The 19978-nt window shown below is 47.3% G+C and overlaps 1 protein-coding gene across 4 annotated transcripts; it reads left to right on the forward strand.

Annotated features, from left to right (window-relative positions):
* The first annotated feature begins 46 nt into the window (after positions 1–46).
* LOC133347490 (choline kinase alpha-like) lies at positions 47–19828 on the forward strand. Of its 4 annotated transcripts, none has more exons than XM_061559782.1 (12): positions 47–170; positions 8422–8632; positions 9901–10009; positions 10665–10778; positions 11252–11385; positions 12630–12734; positions 13335–13393; positions 15281–15368; positions 16130–16238; positions 16645–16856; positions 17378–17459; positions 18135–19828. In XM_061559782.1, the coding sequence occupies exons 2-12, from the start codon at positions 8436–8438 to the stop codon at positions 18189–18191; spliced, it is 1266 nt and encodes a 421-aa protein (XP_061415766.1). In that variant the 5' UTR covers positions 47–170; positions 8422–8435; the 3' UTR covers positions 18192–19828. The 4 variants fall into 4 exon arrangements, with proteins under 4 accessions (XP_061415766.1, XP_061415765.1, XP_061415768.1 ...); XM_061559781.1 differs by lacking the exon at positions 47–170 and adding an exon at positions 4599–4736; XM_061559784.1 differs by lacking the exon at positions 47–170 and adding an exon at positions 4639–4687.
* Positions 19829–19978: the final 150 nt, after the last annotated feature.

A 19978-nucleotide genomic window follows, 5' to 3' on the forward strand; every position in this document is an offset into this window, starting at 1 on the left:
GCTGTCGTGCTGATTCAGAGTCCGGGCCCCCCTAGCTGTCATGCTGATTCAGAGTCCGGGCCCCCCTAGCTGTCGTGCTGATTCAGAGTCCGGGCCCCCTTAGCTGTCGTGCTGATTCAGAGTCCGGGGCTCCCGGCGGCAGACAAGAAGCCGGCGGGACCCGGGACCGCGTGAGTTGCAAAGGCCGCCACCACCCACCACCCACCACTGTCTCTCTGTGTCTCTCTCTTCTAATGTCTGTCCCTTCCCTGTCTCTGTGTCGCCTTCAGCGTCTCTCGGTGGGTCTCGTGTCCCTCTCCGGGTGTGTCTCTCAGTGTCATCGATAACAAACTATAGAACATTTATATTCAGTGTCTCTCTGCGGTGTCGTGTCCGTCTCCGGGTCTGTCTCTCTGCGTCTCATTCAATAAAAAAATAATATTCAGTGTCTCCGTGTCTCTTATCCCTCTCGGTGTCTGTCTCTGTGTGCGTTTGTCTACCACTGCGTAGATATCTCTCTGTGTGTGTCTCATTCTCTGTCTCTCTGTGTGTGTGTTTCATTCTCTGTCTGTGTGTGTGTCTCATTCTCTGTCTGTGTGTGTGTCTCATTCTCTGTCTGTGTGTGTGTCTCATTCTCTGTCTCTCTGTGTGTGTGTCTCATTCTCTGTCTGTGTGTGTGTCTCATTCTCTGTCTGTGTGTGTGTGTCATTCTCTGTCTTTGTGTGTGTGTCTCATGCTCTGTCTGTGTGTGTGTCTCATTCTCTGTCTGTGTGTGTCTCATTCTCTGTCTCTGTGTGTGTGTGTCTCATGCTCTGTCTGTGTGTGTGTCTCATGCTCTGTCTGTGTGTGTGTCTCATTCTCTGTCTGTGTGTGTGTGTCATTCTCTGTCTGTGTGTGTGTGTCATTCTCTGTCTTTGTGTGTGTGTCTCATGCTCTGTCTCTGTGTGTGTGTCTCATTCTCTGTCTCTGTGTGTCTCATGCTCTGTCTCTGTGTGTGTCTCATTCTCTGTCTGTGTGAGTGTCTCATGCTCTGTCTCTTAGTGTCTCATTCTCTGTCTCTGTGTGTGTCTCATTCTCTGTCTCTGTGTGTGTCTGTGTATACGTGTGTCTGTATCTCTTCACGATCGCCCTGTCTCTCTGTGTGTGTGTGTCATTCTCTGTCTCTGTGTCTCTGTGTGTGTGTCTCATTCTCTGTCTGTGTGTGTGTGTCTCATTCTCTGTCTGTGTGTGTGTCTCATGCTCTGTCTCTGTGTGTGTGTCTCATGCTCTGTCTCTGTGTGTGTGTCTCATTCTCTGTCTGTGTGTGTGTCTCATTCTCTGTCTGTGTGTGTCTCATTCTCTGTCTGTGTGTGTGTCTCATTCTCTGTGTCTCTGTGTGTGTGTCTCATTCTCTGTCTGTGTGTGTGTCTCATTCTCTGTCTGTGTGTGTGTCTCATTCTCTGTCTGTGTGTGTGTCTCATTCTCTGTCTGTGTGTGTGTCTCATTCTCTGTCTGTGTGTGTGTCTCATTCTCTGTCTCTGTGTGTCTCATTCTCTGTGTGTGTGTCTCATTCTCTGTCTGTGTGTGTGTCTCATTCTCTGTCTGTGTGTGTGTCTCATTCTCTGTCTGTGTGTGTGTGTCATTCTCTGTCTCTCTGTGTGTGTGTCTCATGCTCTGTCTGTGTGTGTGTCTCATTCTCTGTCTGTGTGTGTGTCTCATTCTCTGTCTGTGTGTGTGTCTCATTCTCTGTCTGTGTGTGTGTCTCATTCTCTGTGTCTCTGTGTGTGTGTCTCATTCTCTGTCTGTGTGTGTGTCTCATTCTCTGTGTCTCTGTGTGTGTGTCTCATTCTATGTGTCTCTGTGTGTGTGTCTCATTCTCTGTGTCTCTGTGTGTGTGTCTCATTCTCTGTCTGTGTGTGTGTCTGATTCTCTGTGTCTCTGTGTGTGTGTCTCATTCTCTGTCTGTGTGTGTGTCTCATTCTCTGTCTGTGTGTGTGTCTCATTCTCTGTCTCTGTGTGTGTCATTCTCTGTCTGTGTGTGTGTCTCATTCTCTGTCTCTGTGTGTGTGTCTCATTCTCTGTCTGTGTGTGTGTGTCTCTTTCTCTGTCTGTGTGTGTGTCTCATTCTCTGTCTATGTGTGTGTCTCATTCTCTGTCTATGTGTGTGTCTCATTCTCTGTCTGTGTGTGTGTCTCATTCTTTGTCTGTGTGTGTGTCTCATTCTCTGTCTCTGTGTGTGTGTCTCATTCTCTGTCTCTATGTGTGTCTCATTCTCTGTCTCTGTGTGTGTCTCATTCTCTGTCTATGTGTGTGTCTCATTCTCTGTCTATGTGTGTGTCTCATTCTCTGTCTCTGTGTGTGTCTCATTCTCTGTCTCTCTGTGTGTGTCTCATTCTCTGTCTCTCTGTGTGTGTCTCATTCTCTGTCTCTGTGTGTGTCTCATTCTCTGTCTCTGTGTGTGTGTCATTCTCTGTCTCTGTGTGTGTCTCATTCTCTGTCTCTGTGTGTGTGTGTCATTCTCTGTCTCTGTGTGTGTGTCTCATTCTCTGTCTGTGTGTGTGTCTCATTCTCTGTCTCTGTGTGTGTCTCATTCTCTGTCTGTGTGAGTGTCTCATTCTCTGTCTGTGTGTGTGTGTCTCATTCTCTGTCTGTGTGTGTGTGTCTCATTCTCTGTCTCTGTGTGTGTCTCATTCTCTGTCTGTGTGTGTGTGTCTCATTCTCTGTCTCTGTGTGTGTCTCATTCTCTGTCTGTGTGTGTGTCTGATTCTCTGTGTCTCTGTGTGTGTGTCTCATTCTCTGTCTGTGTGTGTGTCTCGTGCTCTGTCTCTGTGTGTGTCTCATTCTCTGTCTGTGTGTGTGTCTCATGCTCTGTCTCTGTGTGTGTCTGATTCTCTCTGTCTGTGTGTGTGTCTCATTCTCTGTCTCTGTGTGTGTCTCATTCTCTGTCTGTGTGTGTGTCTCATGCTCTGTCTCTGTGTGTGTCTGATTCTCTCTGTCTGTGTGTGTGTGTCTGATTCTCTGTCTGTGTGTGTGTCTGATTCTCTCTGTCTGTGTGTGTGTGTCTCATTCTCTGTCTGTGTGTGTGTCTCATGCTCTGTCTCTGTGTGTCTCATTCTCTGTCTGTGTGTGTGTCTCATGCTCTGTCTCTGTGTGTGTCTGATTCTCTCTGTCTGTGTGTGTGTGTCATTCTCTGTCTGTGTGTGTGTCTCATGCTCTGTCTCTGTGTGTGTGTGTCATTCTCTGTCTGTGTGTGTGTCTCATGCTCTGTCTCTGTGTGTGTCTGATTCTCTCTGTCTGTGTGTGTGTGTCTGATTCTCTGTCTGTGTGTGTGTCTCATTCTCTGTCTCTTAGTGTCTCATTCTCTGTCTCTGTGTGTGTCTGTGTATACGTGTGTCTGTATCTCTTCACGATCGCCCTGTCTCTCTCTCTCTCTGTGTGTGTGTCATTCTCTGTCACTTCGTCTGCGTCTCTGGGCCACACAGAGGGGGGGGGGGGGGGGCAGTGTAGGCGACACGTGTCTGAACGCGGCCTGGGAATCCCTGGGGATACAAAGACGGCTGGGATCCGGTGTGAGTCACGCCACCCACTGTAACTGTACTTGTGTTACGGTCGTACAGAGTGTGTGTGAATTTATATTATATGGTTGTGAACCGATAATACGTTCTAGATTTGAAGCTTTCGTGACTGCAAGGATTCATACTCTGTTTTTTTTTTGGTAAAGTCACGTAGGTAAAAACAATAAAATAAAATAAATGAAAACAACTAAATTAATGTTGCCTCCGAAACGTCGTGATTTAATTTAGTTTATTAATTGTTTTACCTACGTGACTTTACCGAAAAAACCAAAGAGTATGAACCGATAATACGGTTAAACCGGTAACCGGTTAATGGGAATCGATCACCGATCCAGAAAAGTAACGAACCGGTAACCGATTCCAGTGGAGTTCAAGGGTATTGATTGATTGAGGATGCGCGAACGGACAAACCGCACGGCGGCAGTCGTTCTGATAAATACAGTGCAGTTAAAGGGGCATCCCTGCAATTTCTTGTCCACGCCACTGCTGGAGGAAGAGCCTCCACGAGAGAGAGAGAGAGAACTCGAGAGCGGGTATTTGGTCTATTCTTCCACATTCACCAAAACAGAACATGGGGTGTGTGTGTGTGCCCACATTTTATCCCACCGCAAGCTGCGATTCACCCATCCGCAGTGCTGGGTGGACATTCCCTGAAGGTCATGGAATTGACCTCTGGGTTGCAAGGCCAGTGAGCTTGTACCCATTACCCACTTCCACTGGAGCAGCTCCCCTCGTTTTATACCATATCCAAGTGGTGTACTTTGTTAGAAAATTGCTTTGCTGGCTGGATTCCTGGCTAGCTGGCGTGCTTGTGCTGTGTGTGTGTGTGGTAGGAAGGGAGGTGATAGAGTGAGAAGAGATGGGGGGGGGAGGAGAGTGAAAAGGTTCTTTAAACGGAGAGGAAAGCGAGGGAGCGAAAGAGGAGAGAGAGAGGGAGGGAGAGAGACAAGAGAGAGTTTGATGCGGGAAAGGAGGGAGGGGAATAATGAGAGCGAGAGGTCACAGAGACGGGGGTCAGTGGGTGAGAGTGGAGGCAGGAGATGCATATAGAGGGGAGGGAGTAGTAGGAGAGAGGACAGAGAGACGGAGCGAGGACTCGATCTACATTGGGATAGACCGGACAGAAGGCAGCAGAAAGGTGGAGAGAGACACAGGCAATATAAAAAAAAAGTTTGACTGGCTGGAAGGGACGGGCGGACACAAGTACGTGCGAGTTGCTCGTCTCCGTTAAAAGGTACTCTTTGGTTCATTCCATAAAGTCACGTAGAAGGGAAATAATACAAATAAAACAATAAAATTCTCGAAACGTTTCGATTGCAACACCAGCAATCATCAGGTGTGAAAACCACAGCAAGAAAATTTTTAAAAAGTGGCGTTTTTTTTCAAATTTCCTTGCTGTGGTTTTCACACCTGATGATGATTGCTTGTGTTGCAGTTGAAACGTCGTGAGAATTGTATTGTTTTATTTTATTGTTTCCCTTCTACGTGACTTTACCGAAAGAACCAAGAATATGAATCCCTGCAGTCATGAAACCTTTATATCGAAATATTAATTTGTATTACTAGACACATCGATAACACCGGTTATTACCGTTTTTGTAATGCAAATGCCATCTCGTATATTTGTGGGTATTATGAATGCCCAGGTCACTAGCAAATGAGTATATCCTGGCCTCCTGCGTTCAAGTCTACTTTAAACGTAAAACAAATACACGTGAATGTGTGTGTAACGCAGCCTGTGGGGGCTATGCGGGGGATTTTTGTCTTTGAATGCACGTGGTTAGTCGTCCTTCAATGAGTACCTGGTGCGGTGCGTAAACATTAGCACTGGGGAGACAAAGGCGGCCGGACGTGGTCCTGGCCACCCACCTCTGCCTTTCCGGCCTTAATAGGTGCTCGCTAACAGCACCTGCTCCAACAACCTGTTAAAGTTGATCGTTCTGTTTTGATCGTTTATTTTACTGCACAGTTATTGACCGCTGTTCAATTATTAACTTATTATTCGTGAAGGGCCTTGCAACGGTTTATCGCGAAGGGCACTACATCAAATAAACACTCATTTATCGACGATTACGGGGATATATTTGTTTGTCTTTGTAGCGTATTCGACTTGTGCCAAATGGAGGGAGCGCAGAGATGTTTTGGCACGTGGAGTGATGTTGGTGGGGCGAGGTGGAGATAAAGCGGCGTTGAGTCATTTCGTCGCTGTGTCACCAGGTGCCACGTCGCTCGACCCACGGCCCCACTCGTGTAGGGGCCCTTGTAAAGTAAGGCGTGACGGATGCCACTTGGCGTGGTACACAAATAGAACGGTTGTAATATATTCATTACAAAGGTGATGAATCGGAATTTACCTCTGGGTAGAGACATGGAGAAAATCCGTGGGTGTGTGTGAGAGAGAGAGAAACCAGAGGTGGGGCACGCTAGGGAGCAGTCATCTCAGTCAACCCGTGGCACCTGGGTTTGTCCAGTGACCTGTCAGCAGCGAGCCTACGACACTGCACGTGGTCTCCAAGTGCACCTAGCCTGGCACATGCGCTGTGGTGACGTCACCGCCACTTCGTGGCAAATGGCGGTAGTTGTTTCTGGGGTGGGTTCTACCATGTGAAGAACTGAGGGTTTTTTGTTCCTCGCAGGGGAAATGTGAGGGCTGGTTAGGGCTGAGCCGAAGCCAGGGATATACAAAATTCATTTGTTCTTGATCTAAACATTTCCGCTTGGTGTAAATGTGACGGGGGCTTGCGTGGCAGTGGTTGATGTGGTGCAGGAGGAGAGAGTTCCTCTCCACGCTGTTCACACTGACAGTTGGCACATGTGCCCACTGCCACTGTGGATGGAAATTTAATTCCGGCTCTTCGTGTTCCTGGAGACACAAGAGTCGTTCACGATTGGAACAAATTTTTTTTTATGTCCCCTTGGGAGTGGTCCTGCTGCTTGCAACAGCTTTGCTGGCAGTTCTGGCTCATGTCCACCTGCTGACAGGGTGACAGTACGAGAGAGAGAGAGAGAGCGAGAGAGCGAGCAAAAGGTGAAAAAGAACGTAAAGCAAGTGGTAAAACCGTATAGAGATAGCAATAAGGTAATTACTGTAGATTAGAATGCAAAAGTCACCAAGTAAAAAATAACAGTGATGAACTCTGAGTTCCCTACAAGGCATTAAGAAGCAAAAAAATAAATGCTTTTTACAGGAGATGTGGCATGGGACTCATGCCGAGGAACCTATACTCTGAACGCCCACCTTATCCATTTCCCCCTCCCCCACCCTGCACGTCCATATTTCAAGATAAGAAATGAAATATTATACAATCCTGAAAAAAGTTATGTTGAGTAGAGTTGTTCGTCTCCCCAGAAGTTTATATTTCAGAGTAATTTTTATTGAAAATGAGAACACGATCGCCTACTGGTGTGAGAAGCCGAATGTTGCACTCTCATCCTCTTCTATGAGCTCGAGCCAGGGACCGCTGCTGCTTGTCGCTCTTGAGTGCTTCTTGTTTCACACACATCTTACAGAACAGGTCTCAAACAGCAATGGCCATGTGCTCATCGTAGCGCATCGAATTTGACGTGCGCCCACGATGCCCCCATTCGTGGAGAAACTGTCACTTAAACTATAAACTAAACTATTTACATTTTACCAGGAAAGGCCCACTGAGCTATATAACTGTTTTTCGGAAGTGACTTGGCCACAAATGATAGCTCAACTTATCATGTGTAAATTTATAGCAGCCAAATAATCTAAATGCACGTTTCTACATGTGGAGGGAAAAACCAGAGGACCCGAACAAAAATCTACGCGACCACGGGGAGAACATGCAACGTCCAAATATACAAGCGTCAGGGTCGGAATCGAACCCACGACCTATATACCAAGTGATTTTTTTTTGGCCATCTGGCTGAAAACGTGAATTCTGTGAGTGCCGTGCGTACAGGTAGGCAAGTTGTCATCCACTCGGCTCTCCAGCGCCAGTCAGCCTTCGCATGATTGGTCCCCCACACTGCTCACCCTCTTTGTGTAGCCATGGCTGTTTAAATTCGTGTAATGTAATTATCATCTATAATTTACCGTAATCTTATTAACATTCCTAATCCACACGTCCCGTCCTCCAGGATAACCTTTACTGCCAGTTCCCTTAATCACAGGCCAGCTTCGCGCGCAGCTTGAGAAAACGGTTGTTAATTAAACGTGCTAGATGATATTTAGTGGTGTCAGTGTTTTTTCAGTTACGTAAGTACGCATTTGTATCATTATTACGTGCTGGAAAGACACGTCCCCACGATTATTTAGGCTTTGACAGGTTTTACCGTCTAAAAGGTGAAGCCCTACAATTTCTCAGGACTACTGTCACAAGTACCTCCACTGGAGGGAGCTCTAGAAAGCCCCCTCTGAGGGTATTTTGGCCTACTTTTCAACGCTGGGCAGTTTTCCAGGAATATCCGAATTGTATCGTATGTGACGCAGCTTCTGTGTGCCATGATGGCGAGATTTTAACTACCTCGCCTAGTATACAGGTTGTGGGTTCGATCCCGAACCTGACGCCAGTATATTTGGAGTTTGCATGTTCTCGCCGTGGTCACGTGGATTGTTCTCCGGTTCTTTCAGTTTTTCCCGCCACATTTATAAACATGCATTTAGAGTATTTGGCTGCTGTAAATGTCCACATGAAAAGCCACTTCGTTGAGCTATCATTTGTGAACAGGTTGCATTTGGAGTATTTGGTTGCTGTAAATTCCCGCATGATTAGCCACTTCATTGAGCTATCATTTGTGGCCAGGTTGCTTCTTAAAAATAGCTATATAGCTCAGCTGAGCCTTACCTGGTAAAAGAAAAATAGTTTAGTTTAGTATTCGCCACTGTAATTACATCAACGGTTTTTGCTGCTCATGCCAGGATCTTCCGGCGCGATGAGTGAGCACGAGGCGCCCGGCCTCGGTTCGGACAGGACGAGAGGCGCGGAGGCGGACGAGGAACAGGACGAGGTGGAGCGCAAGGCCACTGTCCCCGCAGAGACCAAGAGGCTCGCCTTCGTGTGGTGCCAGGAGTACCTGTCTGGCATGTGGAAGACGCTGCAGGAGAATGAGTTTCAAATCAGTATTATAAGGTAATGGCGAGCTCCTCGGCACAAGCTTCACTTCCGCTCTGTCCGTGGTGGGGGCATTTAAAAATATATTCTTGGAAGCTGAGTCCACAAGCGGGCCTTGTCCTACTTTACACCTCATGTCCATAGGAAATCTTCCCTGTTGCGGCCCACAGTTGACGATCTCATTTGCTGCCTTGTGCTTGGAAGTTTGCTTTGAGCTTATAAATAATTTCCTTTTTCCCAGGTTCTCGGCTTCCAGAGGACATTTTCCGGCTGTACCTAAAAACGCCACTTGCTTGAGTAGTAGTAGCTGGGAACACTGACATCGAACGAATCCTCTGCTATTTTACGAACCTTCTCCGAGCAAGCGAACCACATGACCGTGAGGTCTTGTGTGAGACCCCATTATCCTAAGATCCGTGAGACTGAGCTTGTGGCGAATACGAGGAGAGAAGCAGGAGGATTTATCCACAATTTTGGCTGTCACTTGATGAGACTGGTTGTAATTACCGGCAAAACATTGTACCCGAATTGTAAATGTGGGTTTACTCTCCAACACACCAGTCTGCTGAACGATGGCATGTTTTGTTTACGTGACAAACCTTACTAATTGGCTGTGTCGGGTGTTGGCAGGTTTAACGACACATATTTACGCAATCTAACCCCAAAAAAAACTCTTGTGGATAATATTGGTTGTGAAAGCCTACATTAAAATGAGGAGTGTTTCTTGTTGATTTATGAATACCGGTTATATCTCAATCATATCTCAAAATGGGAGTCAATAACACGTGGATGTGTCCTCTGCGCGGCAACACATTTGTGACGTGGGCCGGGGCGATGTAGAAACGCAGGGTTCAGGTAACATAGTCCATAGATCATTTTAGCAGCGCAAATTCCCTTTTCTCTAATCTTGTTCAACACACGTCATCGCGGATAAAAGCAGTTGTGTAGACTGTTTGAAGAAGACTGATGCGGTCGCACGTCAGGGAGGATGGTGCTGGCAAGTTGCAGATTTGCTTTCTGTGATGCGTCAATGCTAATGCAGTGGGAAGAATTAAGGGCATTGATGGAACTCATCGTTTAATAATTAAACTCTCGAAAAGCCGCCCAGTACCGCTTCATAAAAACACACGAGGCTGCAACACTGGTGCTGTGTTGTGTAATGTTAAGGATATCAAACGACACAATGATGCTGTGTCATCATCATACAGCATATCACCACATTTTTATATACGTCCAATGTGCAGTATTTGTCCAAACAAACATAATTTTCACTGCTTGTTTTACAGTGGGGGGCTCAGCAACTTCCTCTACCTGTGCGCCCTCCCGGACGGGAAGCAGAACTCCAGAGACGAACCAAGAAATGTCCTTTTACGAATCTACGGCCGAATCCTTCAGGTGCATTTCTGTTTGTACAAATAACATGCCGGCACGCACGCACGCTTGTCTGTGTCAAACCCCGTGATTTGCTTGTTACAACACGGCGTGATCTGTGCTGCTGCTGTGTTGTTGCATGCTGTTTAGTGCAGCCGAGTTGGCTGTGGATCACGTGGTACAGCGCCCTGTCCATGTGCAGTGGGCTGTCCATGTGCAGCGCCCTGTCCATGTGCAGCGCGTTGTCAATGTGCATCCAGCCTCATGGTTCAGCGGTAAAGCCAGTGGCTCGCACTCACAAGGTTAGGAGTTCACATCCTGCTTGGGGATCGACTCCGCTCACAATCCCTCCTGGGTCGATACAACGAGTACCACTTTGCGGGGAAGTCGACAGCTGTCCCTGTGGGCAAACTCGCCCCCGGCCATACGAATGTGGAATTTCTCAACAATGTCCCAGGGCCGAGCAGGATATAGCTTGCGCTTGTGCCGTGTGTCCTTGCACCGTTTGACACAAACGCTATTGTTTACCGAAGGGGCACCGTGTCCTGAAACTGGTGTGTTGTTCCGTGCGTACAGCACACCGCGTGCGTGCCCGAATGGCACACGGCATCCCATGACGTGGACGCGATGCGCGTTGTACTCGCTGTACGGCACGCGTCGTTTTGCGGTGTGTGTGCAGGGACAAGATGCGCTAGTACAGGAGAGTGTGATGTTCGCTATCCTAGCAGAACGAATGCTGGGTCCGAAACTCTACGGGGTCTTCCCTCAAGGCCGCTTGGAGGAGTACATTCCTGTAAGCTGATTGTGCAGCGGCTGCGGTGGGGGATGAGCCCACAATCGGCTGCACACCGAGCAAAACATCGTTACCGTGTTCACACAATTAAAAGACGCTCCGGAAAATAAGACGCACTCATAATTTTGGGGTCGTTTTGAAAGAAGACATTTCTGGGAAATCGGGAAACATGGGTGTGGCATGCAAGTGTACGTAATGTGGCGTTAGACTCTCTGTCTTTGTGCGCAGTGAAGCACATCTAGTCCGCGAGGATGCGGATTGTCTCAAACATCTTAGGGGGTCGCCTTTTGCACCGATAATTTGAATATTTTTCAGCCAATTATCAGTGGAAACTGTATTTTCGCCAACATATGAATCATGCCGCGTGTACTGTACCTATCCCCCCCTTCCCCCCCGCCTTCTTCTAGTACCAAGAACTCTTAATCCCATCCTTCAGGATGAGCAAGTCATTGTGTTTGTCTGCGCTGTTTCAGAGCAGAAGATTGAGAACTGCAGAGCTTGCTTTACCACAAGTTTCCGCGGAAATTGCAACAAAACTTGCGAGATTTCACGAAATGAAAATGCCATTCAACAAAGAGCCCAAATGGCTGTTCAGCACAATGAAGAGGTAAATAATTAATGTGTCGTGGTTTTTAATGTGATTTGACAAAGCATTGGGTGTAAAGAATAGCACAGCACGGTCACCTGTTTCTGTTCACGACTGTATATACGGAGCAATCATAACCTGTTAACATCCACCATCCGTGTTCTGTCCACTGCTGGATGAAGTCTTGTCCATCGCCTACCGTCACGGTCCCGCGATGCCATAATCCATTTTAATTCCCCCCACGTGAACCGATGTCATCGTTCCATCTCCTTGCTCGTCGTGTTCGCCCATTGGCTCTGGTTCCATCACCGGTCTCGATCCTTGTTCATCGCCCCTATTTAGCAAACACGAGCACACTCGGTATTCTTACCGGTCAAGATAATGCCTCTAATAAGTATTTTTCCTCCGATCCATGTGTTACTCTTTCGCTCTCTCTCTAGTCCCCAGCATTTATCTCTTCCCTGCTTCTGCGCACACTTTTCAGCTTTTGTTCCATTTCCTTTTGGCAGTGTCCCCGTGTTTTCGAACCATGTGTTGGAGCAGATATTGTGCACTGGTTGAAAACTTTAAGCTTTGGGCGCTTTGGCAATGTTACTTTTTATTACCGATTTACATTTCACAAAAACTCACCTTGACCTCCTCGTGCTCACTTTTGTATTTCATACTTTTCTGTGGGCCTGTTAATCCCTATTAATACTTTATAATACGCTTACGACCAATGTAATAAGATTTGGAATTCATGACTATAATTATTTTTGAAACAAAGTATTTTTAGCACGGTTCGGTCACTCAGAATATAAAGATAATACTGTACTATAATTATTAACAATGCAAAAATGCCCAGAACCTAATACACACGTTAAGTTTAAATAATTTCAACGACGCTTGCCGATTTCTCTTCCTTATGTCGCAAATGCAAGCACTTCCCTTTCCTGCCCGTGATGGCCACATCCCATCTCTGTCTGTACAGCGTCATGACGTGCGCTTGCATTTAGATCGTCCGTTAATTTATGTTGTCTTTTGTATTGGATGAGGAGTGGTTTGTCTCTTTGGTGTATACGCTCAGTCCCACAGTGTTCACAGTGGTTAGAATTCAGTCTTCCGTCTTTTGCGTAGCTTTGCGACCGTTTGATCTGTTCGATATACGTTACGCAAAAACAGGCGGGACGGTCTTGTTCTGTAAATTGCGTGTGGCTTGTGGCGATTATCGTTTTGTTTGTGTTTAGTTGCTGTGTGTGTGTGTGTGCACGCCGTATTTCCTACAGCTACATGGAGCAGGTAATGCTGCTGGAGTTCCCAAAGGAGCCACAGGCGAGGAAGTTTAAGCACTTGATGTCGTTCAACCTCCCACACGAGATGGAAGTTCTGGGGTAATAATTGCTACAGATGTCCTTACGTAAATACCAGCGTTGTGCATTAGAAGTGACCAGGAGATGACAGTGCAGCAATCGATTTCTGACTGCATCCACACAGAGATTTTGAGCGTCGTACCCTCATAAGGTGTGGGCTTATTCTGTGTATTCGCGTTCCCTTCCCAAATACTCACAAATGGAACTGGCTAAGATCTCTACGACTGTGACCCGACTCAAAATGCGTCTTGAGGCTCGGTAAACCTTTCCTGGGTAAAAGTGGGAAAACTTATATTTACACCCCCCTTTTTCGTATATCACTTAGAACAGTGGTTCTTAACCTGGGGTGCATGCACCCCCTGGGCATGCGAGATGCCCTTTCTGGGGGTGCGAGGCATGGCCACATCTCTTGAGAAGGTAAATCGTCGAAACACAAATTAAGCAGGGGCACGTAAGTACAATTACCTTGTTTTATTAAACCTATTTATTAAGAACTACTGACTTGGAACATTACGTTAGTGATGCAGTGCAGATTCGCCGAGCATGGCGTCGTCTTTGCCTTTACGTTGACCTCATCTGATGACTGCCTTTGATGTCCCCCTGGCTTTTCCCGCGCTGCAGAAACCTTTTGGCCGCCACCCCCTCCCCCGTCGTGTTTTGTCACAACGATTGTCAGGAAGGTGAGTCTCGCCCCCTGTGCCGCACCGCACGCAAAGTCACCTCGACACACGGTGCCGCGCGGTGCACAATGCACACGGCTCCGTCACCGTCTGCCCACGGCTTCGTCACCGACTGCCAACGCACTCCGCTGCTCGTACCAAAAGGCTGTTGGCAAAGTCTGGCGGCGTGGGTGGAATTGGCCGTGACGACCTCTTGAACCCGATGTTGATGCCGCGATGCCTGTAACTTGACCACAAGGCAACGACTTGCGCCTCGGGCAGGCATATGTAATGCCGTCAAGCGCGCACGGTCAATTTCTCAGCGTTCATTATTGTCTACAAATTAATATATTGCTGGAATAGCTGCAAAAAGCTTGACCGGTGAATGAATGCAGGGGCGCTGCGGTGGTGAAATGTAAACTCCCTCGCTTGGTATGGAGGAGGTTGTGGGTTCGATCCAGACCCTGACACCTATATATTTGCATGTTCTCCCCGTGGCCGCGTGGATTTTTCTCCGGTTTTTCCCTCCACATGTAGAATCAACACATGTTTAGAGTATTTGGCTGCTGTACATTTCCACACGACAAGCCGCTTCGTTGAGCTATTGTTTGTGACCAGGTCGCTTCTGGAAAAGAGCTACATAGCTCAGAGGGCCTTACATGGTAAAATAAAAAAAGTAAAAAACAAAATGGTAATAGAATGCTATTGTAATGTGGTGGATTTATATTGAAAGTGAGGTTATGGTGTTGACCTCGGCGTCGCGCATCGGGGGTTGCAAAAATCGACGGTGGCAGCCGTCGGGATGGTGGGTGACCTTGAGCCGCGGTCACCGCATTGCAGCGTTTGGCAGAATGGCTGCCGCGGGGGAGTGTAGCCGTGGGGGAGTGCAGTGGGGGAGTGCAGCCGTGGGGCAGTGCAGTGGGGGAGTGTAGTCGTGGGGGAGTGCAGTGGGGGAGTGCAGTGGGGCAGTGCAGCCGTGGGGGAGTGCAGCCGTGGGGCAGTGCAGCCGTGGGGGAGTGCAGTGGGGCAGTGCAGCCGTGGGGCAGTGCAGCCGTGGGGCAGTGCAGCCTTGGGGGAGGGCAGCCGCGGGGCAGTGCAGCCGTGGGGGAGTGCAGCCGTGGGGGAGTGCAGTGGGGCAGTGCAGCCGCGGGGCAGTGCAGCCGTGGGGGAGTGCAGCCGTGGGGGAGTGCAGCCGTGAGCGCTGTTGACGCGCCCACAGCCGGCGCATGTCGGTTATGTAAATGGCTGCAGCGGCTGGTGGTGGGCGTGTATTGGTTTTTAGAATGAATTTCCATATCCCGATTCATAGTTCAGTTGTGCGATTGGCGTGGTGGCGTGAGACCAATAAACATCCGTCTGGAACTCTCGGAAGGCAGTGTGACATCTCCAGTGTTAGCGAATGACCTCCCCCTGAAGGTGACACCACAGAACTAATTCCGAAGTCCCTCGGTCGCCTGTAACCCATGCCAGGCAGTGCACCTTATCACGCTCTGGGAGGGGGGGGGAGGGTTGGGTTCACATGGCGACCAAGGCATTGTTTAGTTCTCGGAAGTTGGAATGTGCTAAATTAGGTACAACATCGTTATTGTATGGGGATTTGTGATAAATCATTGGTTACCATGTTGACACCATCAGCTCGCTACACCCGGTTAAATTGCAGCTGGTGGAAACACAGATTTGAACTCTGGATCTCAGTGCTGGTTCAGTGCTTTGAATGGGAGCATTTATATTTCACCGAAGGATTATTCATTACCACGCACACTGAACTGTAACATTACATGGTCCGTCTATAAACATGCCGTTTAGCGTAGGTGAGTCTTTGCTATATGAAATGCATTTAAAGCCATGCAAACGAGGCATTTGATAATGCTATCCGTTGAAACTGTTTTGATATGTGTATTTCAAAAGGCAACATTCTCCTCTTGGAAGATGAAGTCAAGGCAAATGAAGACAAACTCATGATTATCGACTTTGAATACTGCAGCTATAATTACAGGTGAGTGCCAATGCCCAGAATCTGTATTTAACTTTGTTGGGCGTTTTAAGACTGCAGATTATTTAAACAGATTAAATTAATCGGTGGTATGTATGTTGAACTTTATCACCGTGCATCACCAACCGTGCTAATCGGTGATGCTGCTTGCATTGGCAGTGATGCACAAATAACAAACAAAAGTAATTTGACAACAACACTGTTGGCCTTAAAAAGAAAGAGTATAAATTACGGATGCCGTTTCTGGTAATGTCCCTCTTTTACAGCACGTAGGCCTCGGTGAGGAATCGTTGCAATGCAAAGCGCCTTTCCTTTCGCACAGCACTTAATCTCGTGTGGTTTCGTAGTCGGTGATAGTGAACAGGGTAACAACAGAGAATAGGGACAAAGGAAATAAATAAAATACAATCAAAAAGTCATGGACCACATTACTACCATGAGGCTAAATTAAATACGTCGTGACTAAAATTAGTTTATCGAAGCATGACTGTAAGGACTATAAGGGGCAGCCTTCGGCTTTGAGCGCAAGATTTCTTTGTAAGCATGTGTGTTGAACTTATTTTGCATCATACGTAGCCAACCGTGCTAATCTTGGGCAACAGCACACAATTTAGTTCAATAAAATAAAAGAGTCGTTCACGTTTTCATCACTTTGTCAAAGTTTTTGTCGCTCGTCGTAGTTTGTACGCAGAGGTTGTCCTCGTTTGCTGTGTGGAAGTCGCGTGCCGAGTAACGACCCCCCCCTCCCCTCTTCCCTTCCGCAGGGGATTCGACATCGGCAATCATTTCTGCGAGTGGACCTACGACTACACGCACGACGTGTGGCCGTTCTTCACTGCCAACCTGGACAAGTATCCGAACCGTGAGCAGCAGGTAACTCCTCCGCAGGCGACCCACACCGTCCGTCTTCCTCCGCCGTCTCTCGGTGAAGCAACTTGAGCTCTCGACGTCGGCCGCTCGCGGGAAACGAGCGGCGGACCCGGCGCCGCGTCCATCTGGGTTCCCCCGCCAAGGGGAGAACGGAGTTTCCTCCTCTGCTGCTCTCCGCGTGGCAGAAATGTCAAAAGCTAGCGGTGAAAGTGCACGCGTGTAGCTTTCTCTGCGGGTACTTCAGAGGGGGCGGGGGGCAAACATCGCGCAGTTCTTTGCGCCCCCTTTTTAACGCCCATCTTTGTCGTGTTTGGTTTTTCGCAAACGCACGTCTTGGAAATACGTAGCCTGCTTACGGACTTTCCAAGATAATTAACAAATTGCTGTCGTTTTATTTCCTTCGTTGCAGCTGCACTTTCTGCGGCATTACCTAGCAGAGACCCAAGCCGGTAACCACATGAATGGCTGCAGCAGCGCTCCAGAGAATCACGTGGGAGGAGGAGGTCAGAATGACGTTTCTGGCGGTGGGCGTTTGGGCGGAAGGTCTGCGGACAGCGCGGGACTGCCCAATGCAAGTGGCGACACCGCGGTTTTGGAGGCCATGCTGGTGGAGGTGAACAGGTGATGATGCCCTCTCTTGCAAGCGCAACCTCTTTTTGCCTGAAGCATTTCACCAAGGGGCGAGGTGCTCGCCGAGTGGCTCAAAGGTTAGAGCGCCGAGCCGGCAATAATAATAAACCTCGTTTTCAAGTGCAGTGCGTTGATGGCCTCAAGCCTATTTAGCAGCGACTGCGTGAAAAAAACATCGAATTAAATTTGGTCCTGCACTTGATATTGCTGAATGCCAGCTCTGAGAATAAAAAAACATTGGTTTGACCGTCATGCGGAAAATATTACTCTGTCGTTGAGTGAGTTTGGAGAGTGCTGCCCTCTGCTGAGTCTCTTAAAGAGATTTCAGTGGTAGATCAGTAATATCGGCTTTTGTAGGCCGTTTTCGATATCTCTGCTTACGTTCGCCATCTCGTGATGCGGGCCGATAGTATTCGGGGGGGGGGGGGGGAATTGGGAGAAAAGAAAGGTTTGGTTTTTAAATGGATATCACAAGGTGTCAAGGAATGCGCGATTGCCCCCTTTGTGTTAAGGTTTGCTCTGGCTTCTCACTTCTTCTGGGGACTGTGGTCCATCCTCCAAGCACACATGTCCACCATCCAGTTTGGATACTTGGTAAGGGGGACCCCTTTACACAACATAACCGTGCAACGTCCCTCTGCGGAGTAGCTTGTATCTTGTTTACGAGTGCGCCACGGTGCCGAGATGTTAACTCCCTCGCCTGCTATGGATGAGGGCATGGGTTCAATCCCGACCCTGATGCCTGCTGTATATTTGGAGTTTGTGTGTCTCTCTCTCTCTCCGTAGTCGTGTGGATTTTTCTCCGGGTCCTCCGGTTCTTTTCCACATTAGAATTAACATGTGTTTAAGAGTATTTGGCTGCTGTAAATTTCCACGTGATAAAAAGAAGTCACAGTCGAATCTGTATATTTTGTGAAGTGGCGAACATGGTAATGTAACGAGACACTGCTCTGAAGTTGAGAGTGCGGTATGAACTAAAAACTAAACTAAACAATTTTTTATTTTACCACTGAGCTATGTAGCTCTTTTTCAGAAGCGTCCTGGCCACAAAGTGGCTTATCATGTGGAAATTAATATCAACCAAATACTCTAAATGAAAATATTTATGTGGCATCATGATTATGCACTGTGCATGATTAATAGACCTAAAAAGTAACAATAAGCGTTACATTTTAATGACACAACACTTTTTTACGTAACTATGATACGGACGAGCAAGGAGAATGATTGTAAACGTGTTGCCAAACGTGTGTGTGTGCATGCGTGTAGGATTACGCACTGGCAAGATTTGAGGCATACTTCAAACAGAAGGAAGTGTTTTCCTAAAGCATCGCTCCTTCCTGCAGAAGACTACGCCGCCTTGTGTTTGCTCGTGTTCGGAAGCCGATGTACGATTTGCATTTTATGGTTCTTTGTAACCACTTCCTGTTTGATTTGTGGTTGGTTTTGAACACATTCCCGACATAAGCTTGACACCCAAACGCAAGCATCCTGTCAGCCTTGACAATAAGGGTGAACACTTAGGGCACAATTCGCGTGTTGTCGAATGTTCATGTCTGTGTGCTTTTACCAATGTGTGTCCCCATTGCCAGCAGTGCGACAGATTTCCAAAGGGGTGGGACGGATGAGCTGTCTCGTATGTTTGTGTGGGGCATCTGTTCCTGTGCGTGTTGCAGGAACGCCTTGCGTTTCTCCTGCATCGCGATAGAATGTTCATTCACGGCGTACATTTGACACTGCCACTGTAATCTAACGGTACGCCATAAGAGGTTTTTTAGGGTTAGATCACGTAAATATATAAATGTGTCGTTAAAACCCACCACCACCCGACATAGCCAACTAGTAAGGGTTGTCACGTGAACAGAACGTGGCCAATTCGTCACTAGTACAGCACGCCGGTGTGTTGGAGAGCCAAGCCACAACATTTACAATCTTGAGAACGACGTTTCGCCAGTAATTACGACTAGCTTCATCAGGCGACAGCCAGATTTGTGGAGAAGTCCACCTGTTTCGTTCCTTATATAGAGGCGTAGATGTGTTGACCACGCTTTTGCGCTCTTGCACAATGTGGTGGCGGGGGGGGGGGATTACTGAGGCAACGTACATTATGCATGTGCATTATGCGAGCCCTTTGAACTTGTCCTTCCTGTCTATTGTTTATTAAAATAGCCCTACCAACGGTAATCCCTATTGAAGTACGCTGCCCTTTGTAGGCATGCATTTAAATAATGTATTATTTGATTATTCGCTTCCACGTAGCACTAAGGCGGTAGCCGAACGGTTTAAGTTATTTTGATTTCTTTAAATTTAGATATTCTCTAATTAGTCTTGGCCAGTAGTAGCTAGTTTTGCACAAAACTTCAACATAATCAAAATCAATTGAGTGTCCTTGTTGGCACGCCTGTTCTGCTACTGCTGACAGTTGTATTTGGGAGGATTGAATATTTCTCTGACGTTCTTTTAGTCTCGTGCTGATCATTCGTCCTGTTTGCCCAACATAACATTTACCACACGTGCAGCTAATCCTGTACACACCTTCTGTTGATTGCGTTTAATTTACGAAAGCCGATCTGCTCATTCGTAGGGAAACCATTCAAGCGAAGAACCCCTTTACGTGTCGTTTTTCAAAATCGCACACAGCGGCCATTTCATACTGTTTTACAAAATCAAACTAATGGGCATTTTACAAACTCGCATTTCTCAATGCCTGTAAAATTGATCTTTACGTAGTATATTTTAATCTACGTTTTTTTTTAAATATTGCACACTTTATCAGCAACTGTGATGTCTTTGTTAACAGTAAAGCAGAAATGTGCTTTCTGATCAAAGAGTAATTGTCTTTGCCTGTTTTAAGATAAAGGCTGTAATCTGTAAAGGTAAACAATACTTGATTTGAAGTTTTGTTTTTCCTTATGATTCTATTAAATACCAAACAGAAACATTAAAATATTAACTCCTGCAAATTGTTGTCTGGCTTTGTCATCTGCATACAGCAAGCATGGCAAGGAAGCGCTTGCACACAACTGATATAATAACTGCGAAGGCGACTGGCGTCGGCCCAATACTTAACGTTATATAATGTGGATTTGGCAACAGGGCTTGCCAGGAAATAT

The sequence above is a fragment of the Lethenteron reissneri genome, chromosome 26 (assembly GCF_015708825.2).
Source record: "Lethenteron reissneri isolate LAM-NWPU_2019-01 chromosome 26, ASM1570882v1, whole genome shotgun sequence".
NCBI lineage: Eukaryota > Metazoa > Chordata > Hyperoartia > Petromyzontiformes > Petromyzontidae > Lethenteron > Lethenteron reissneri.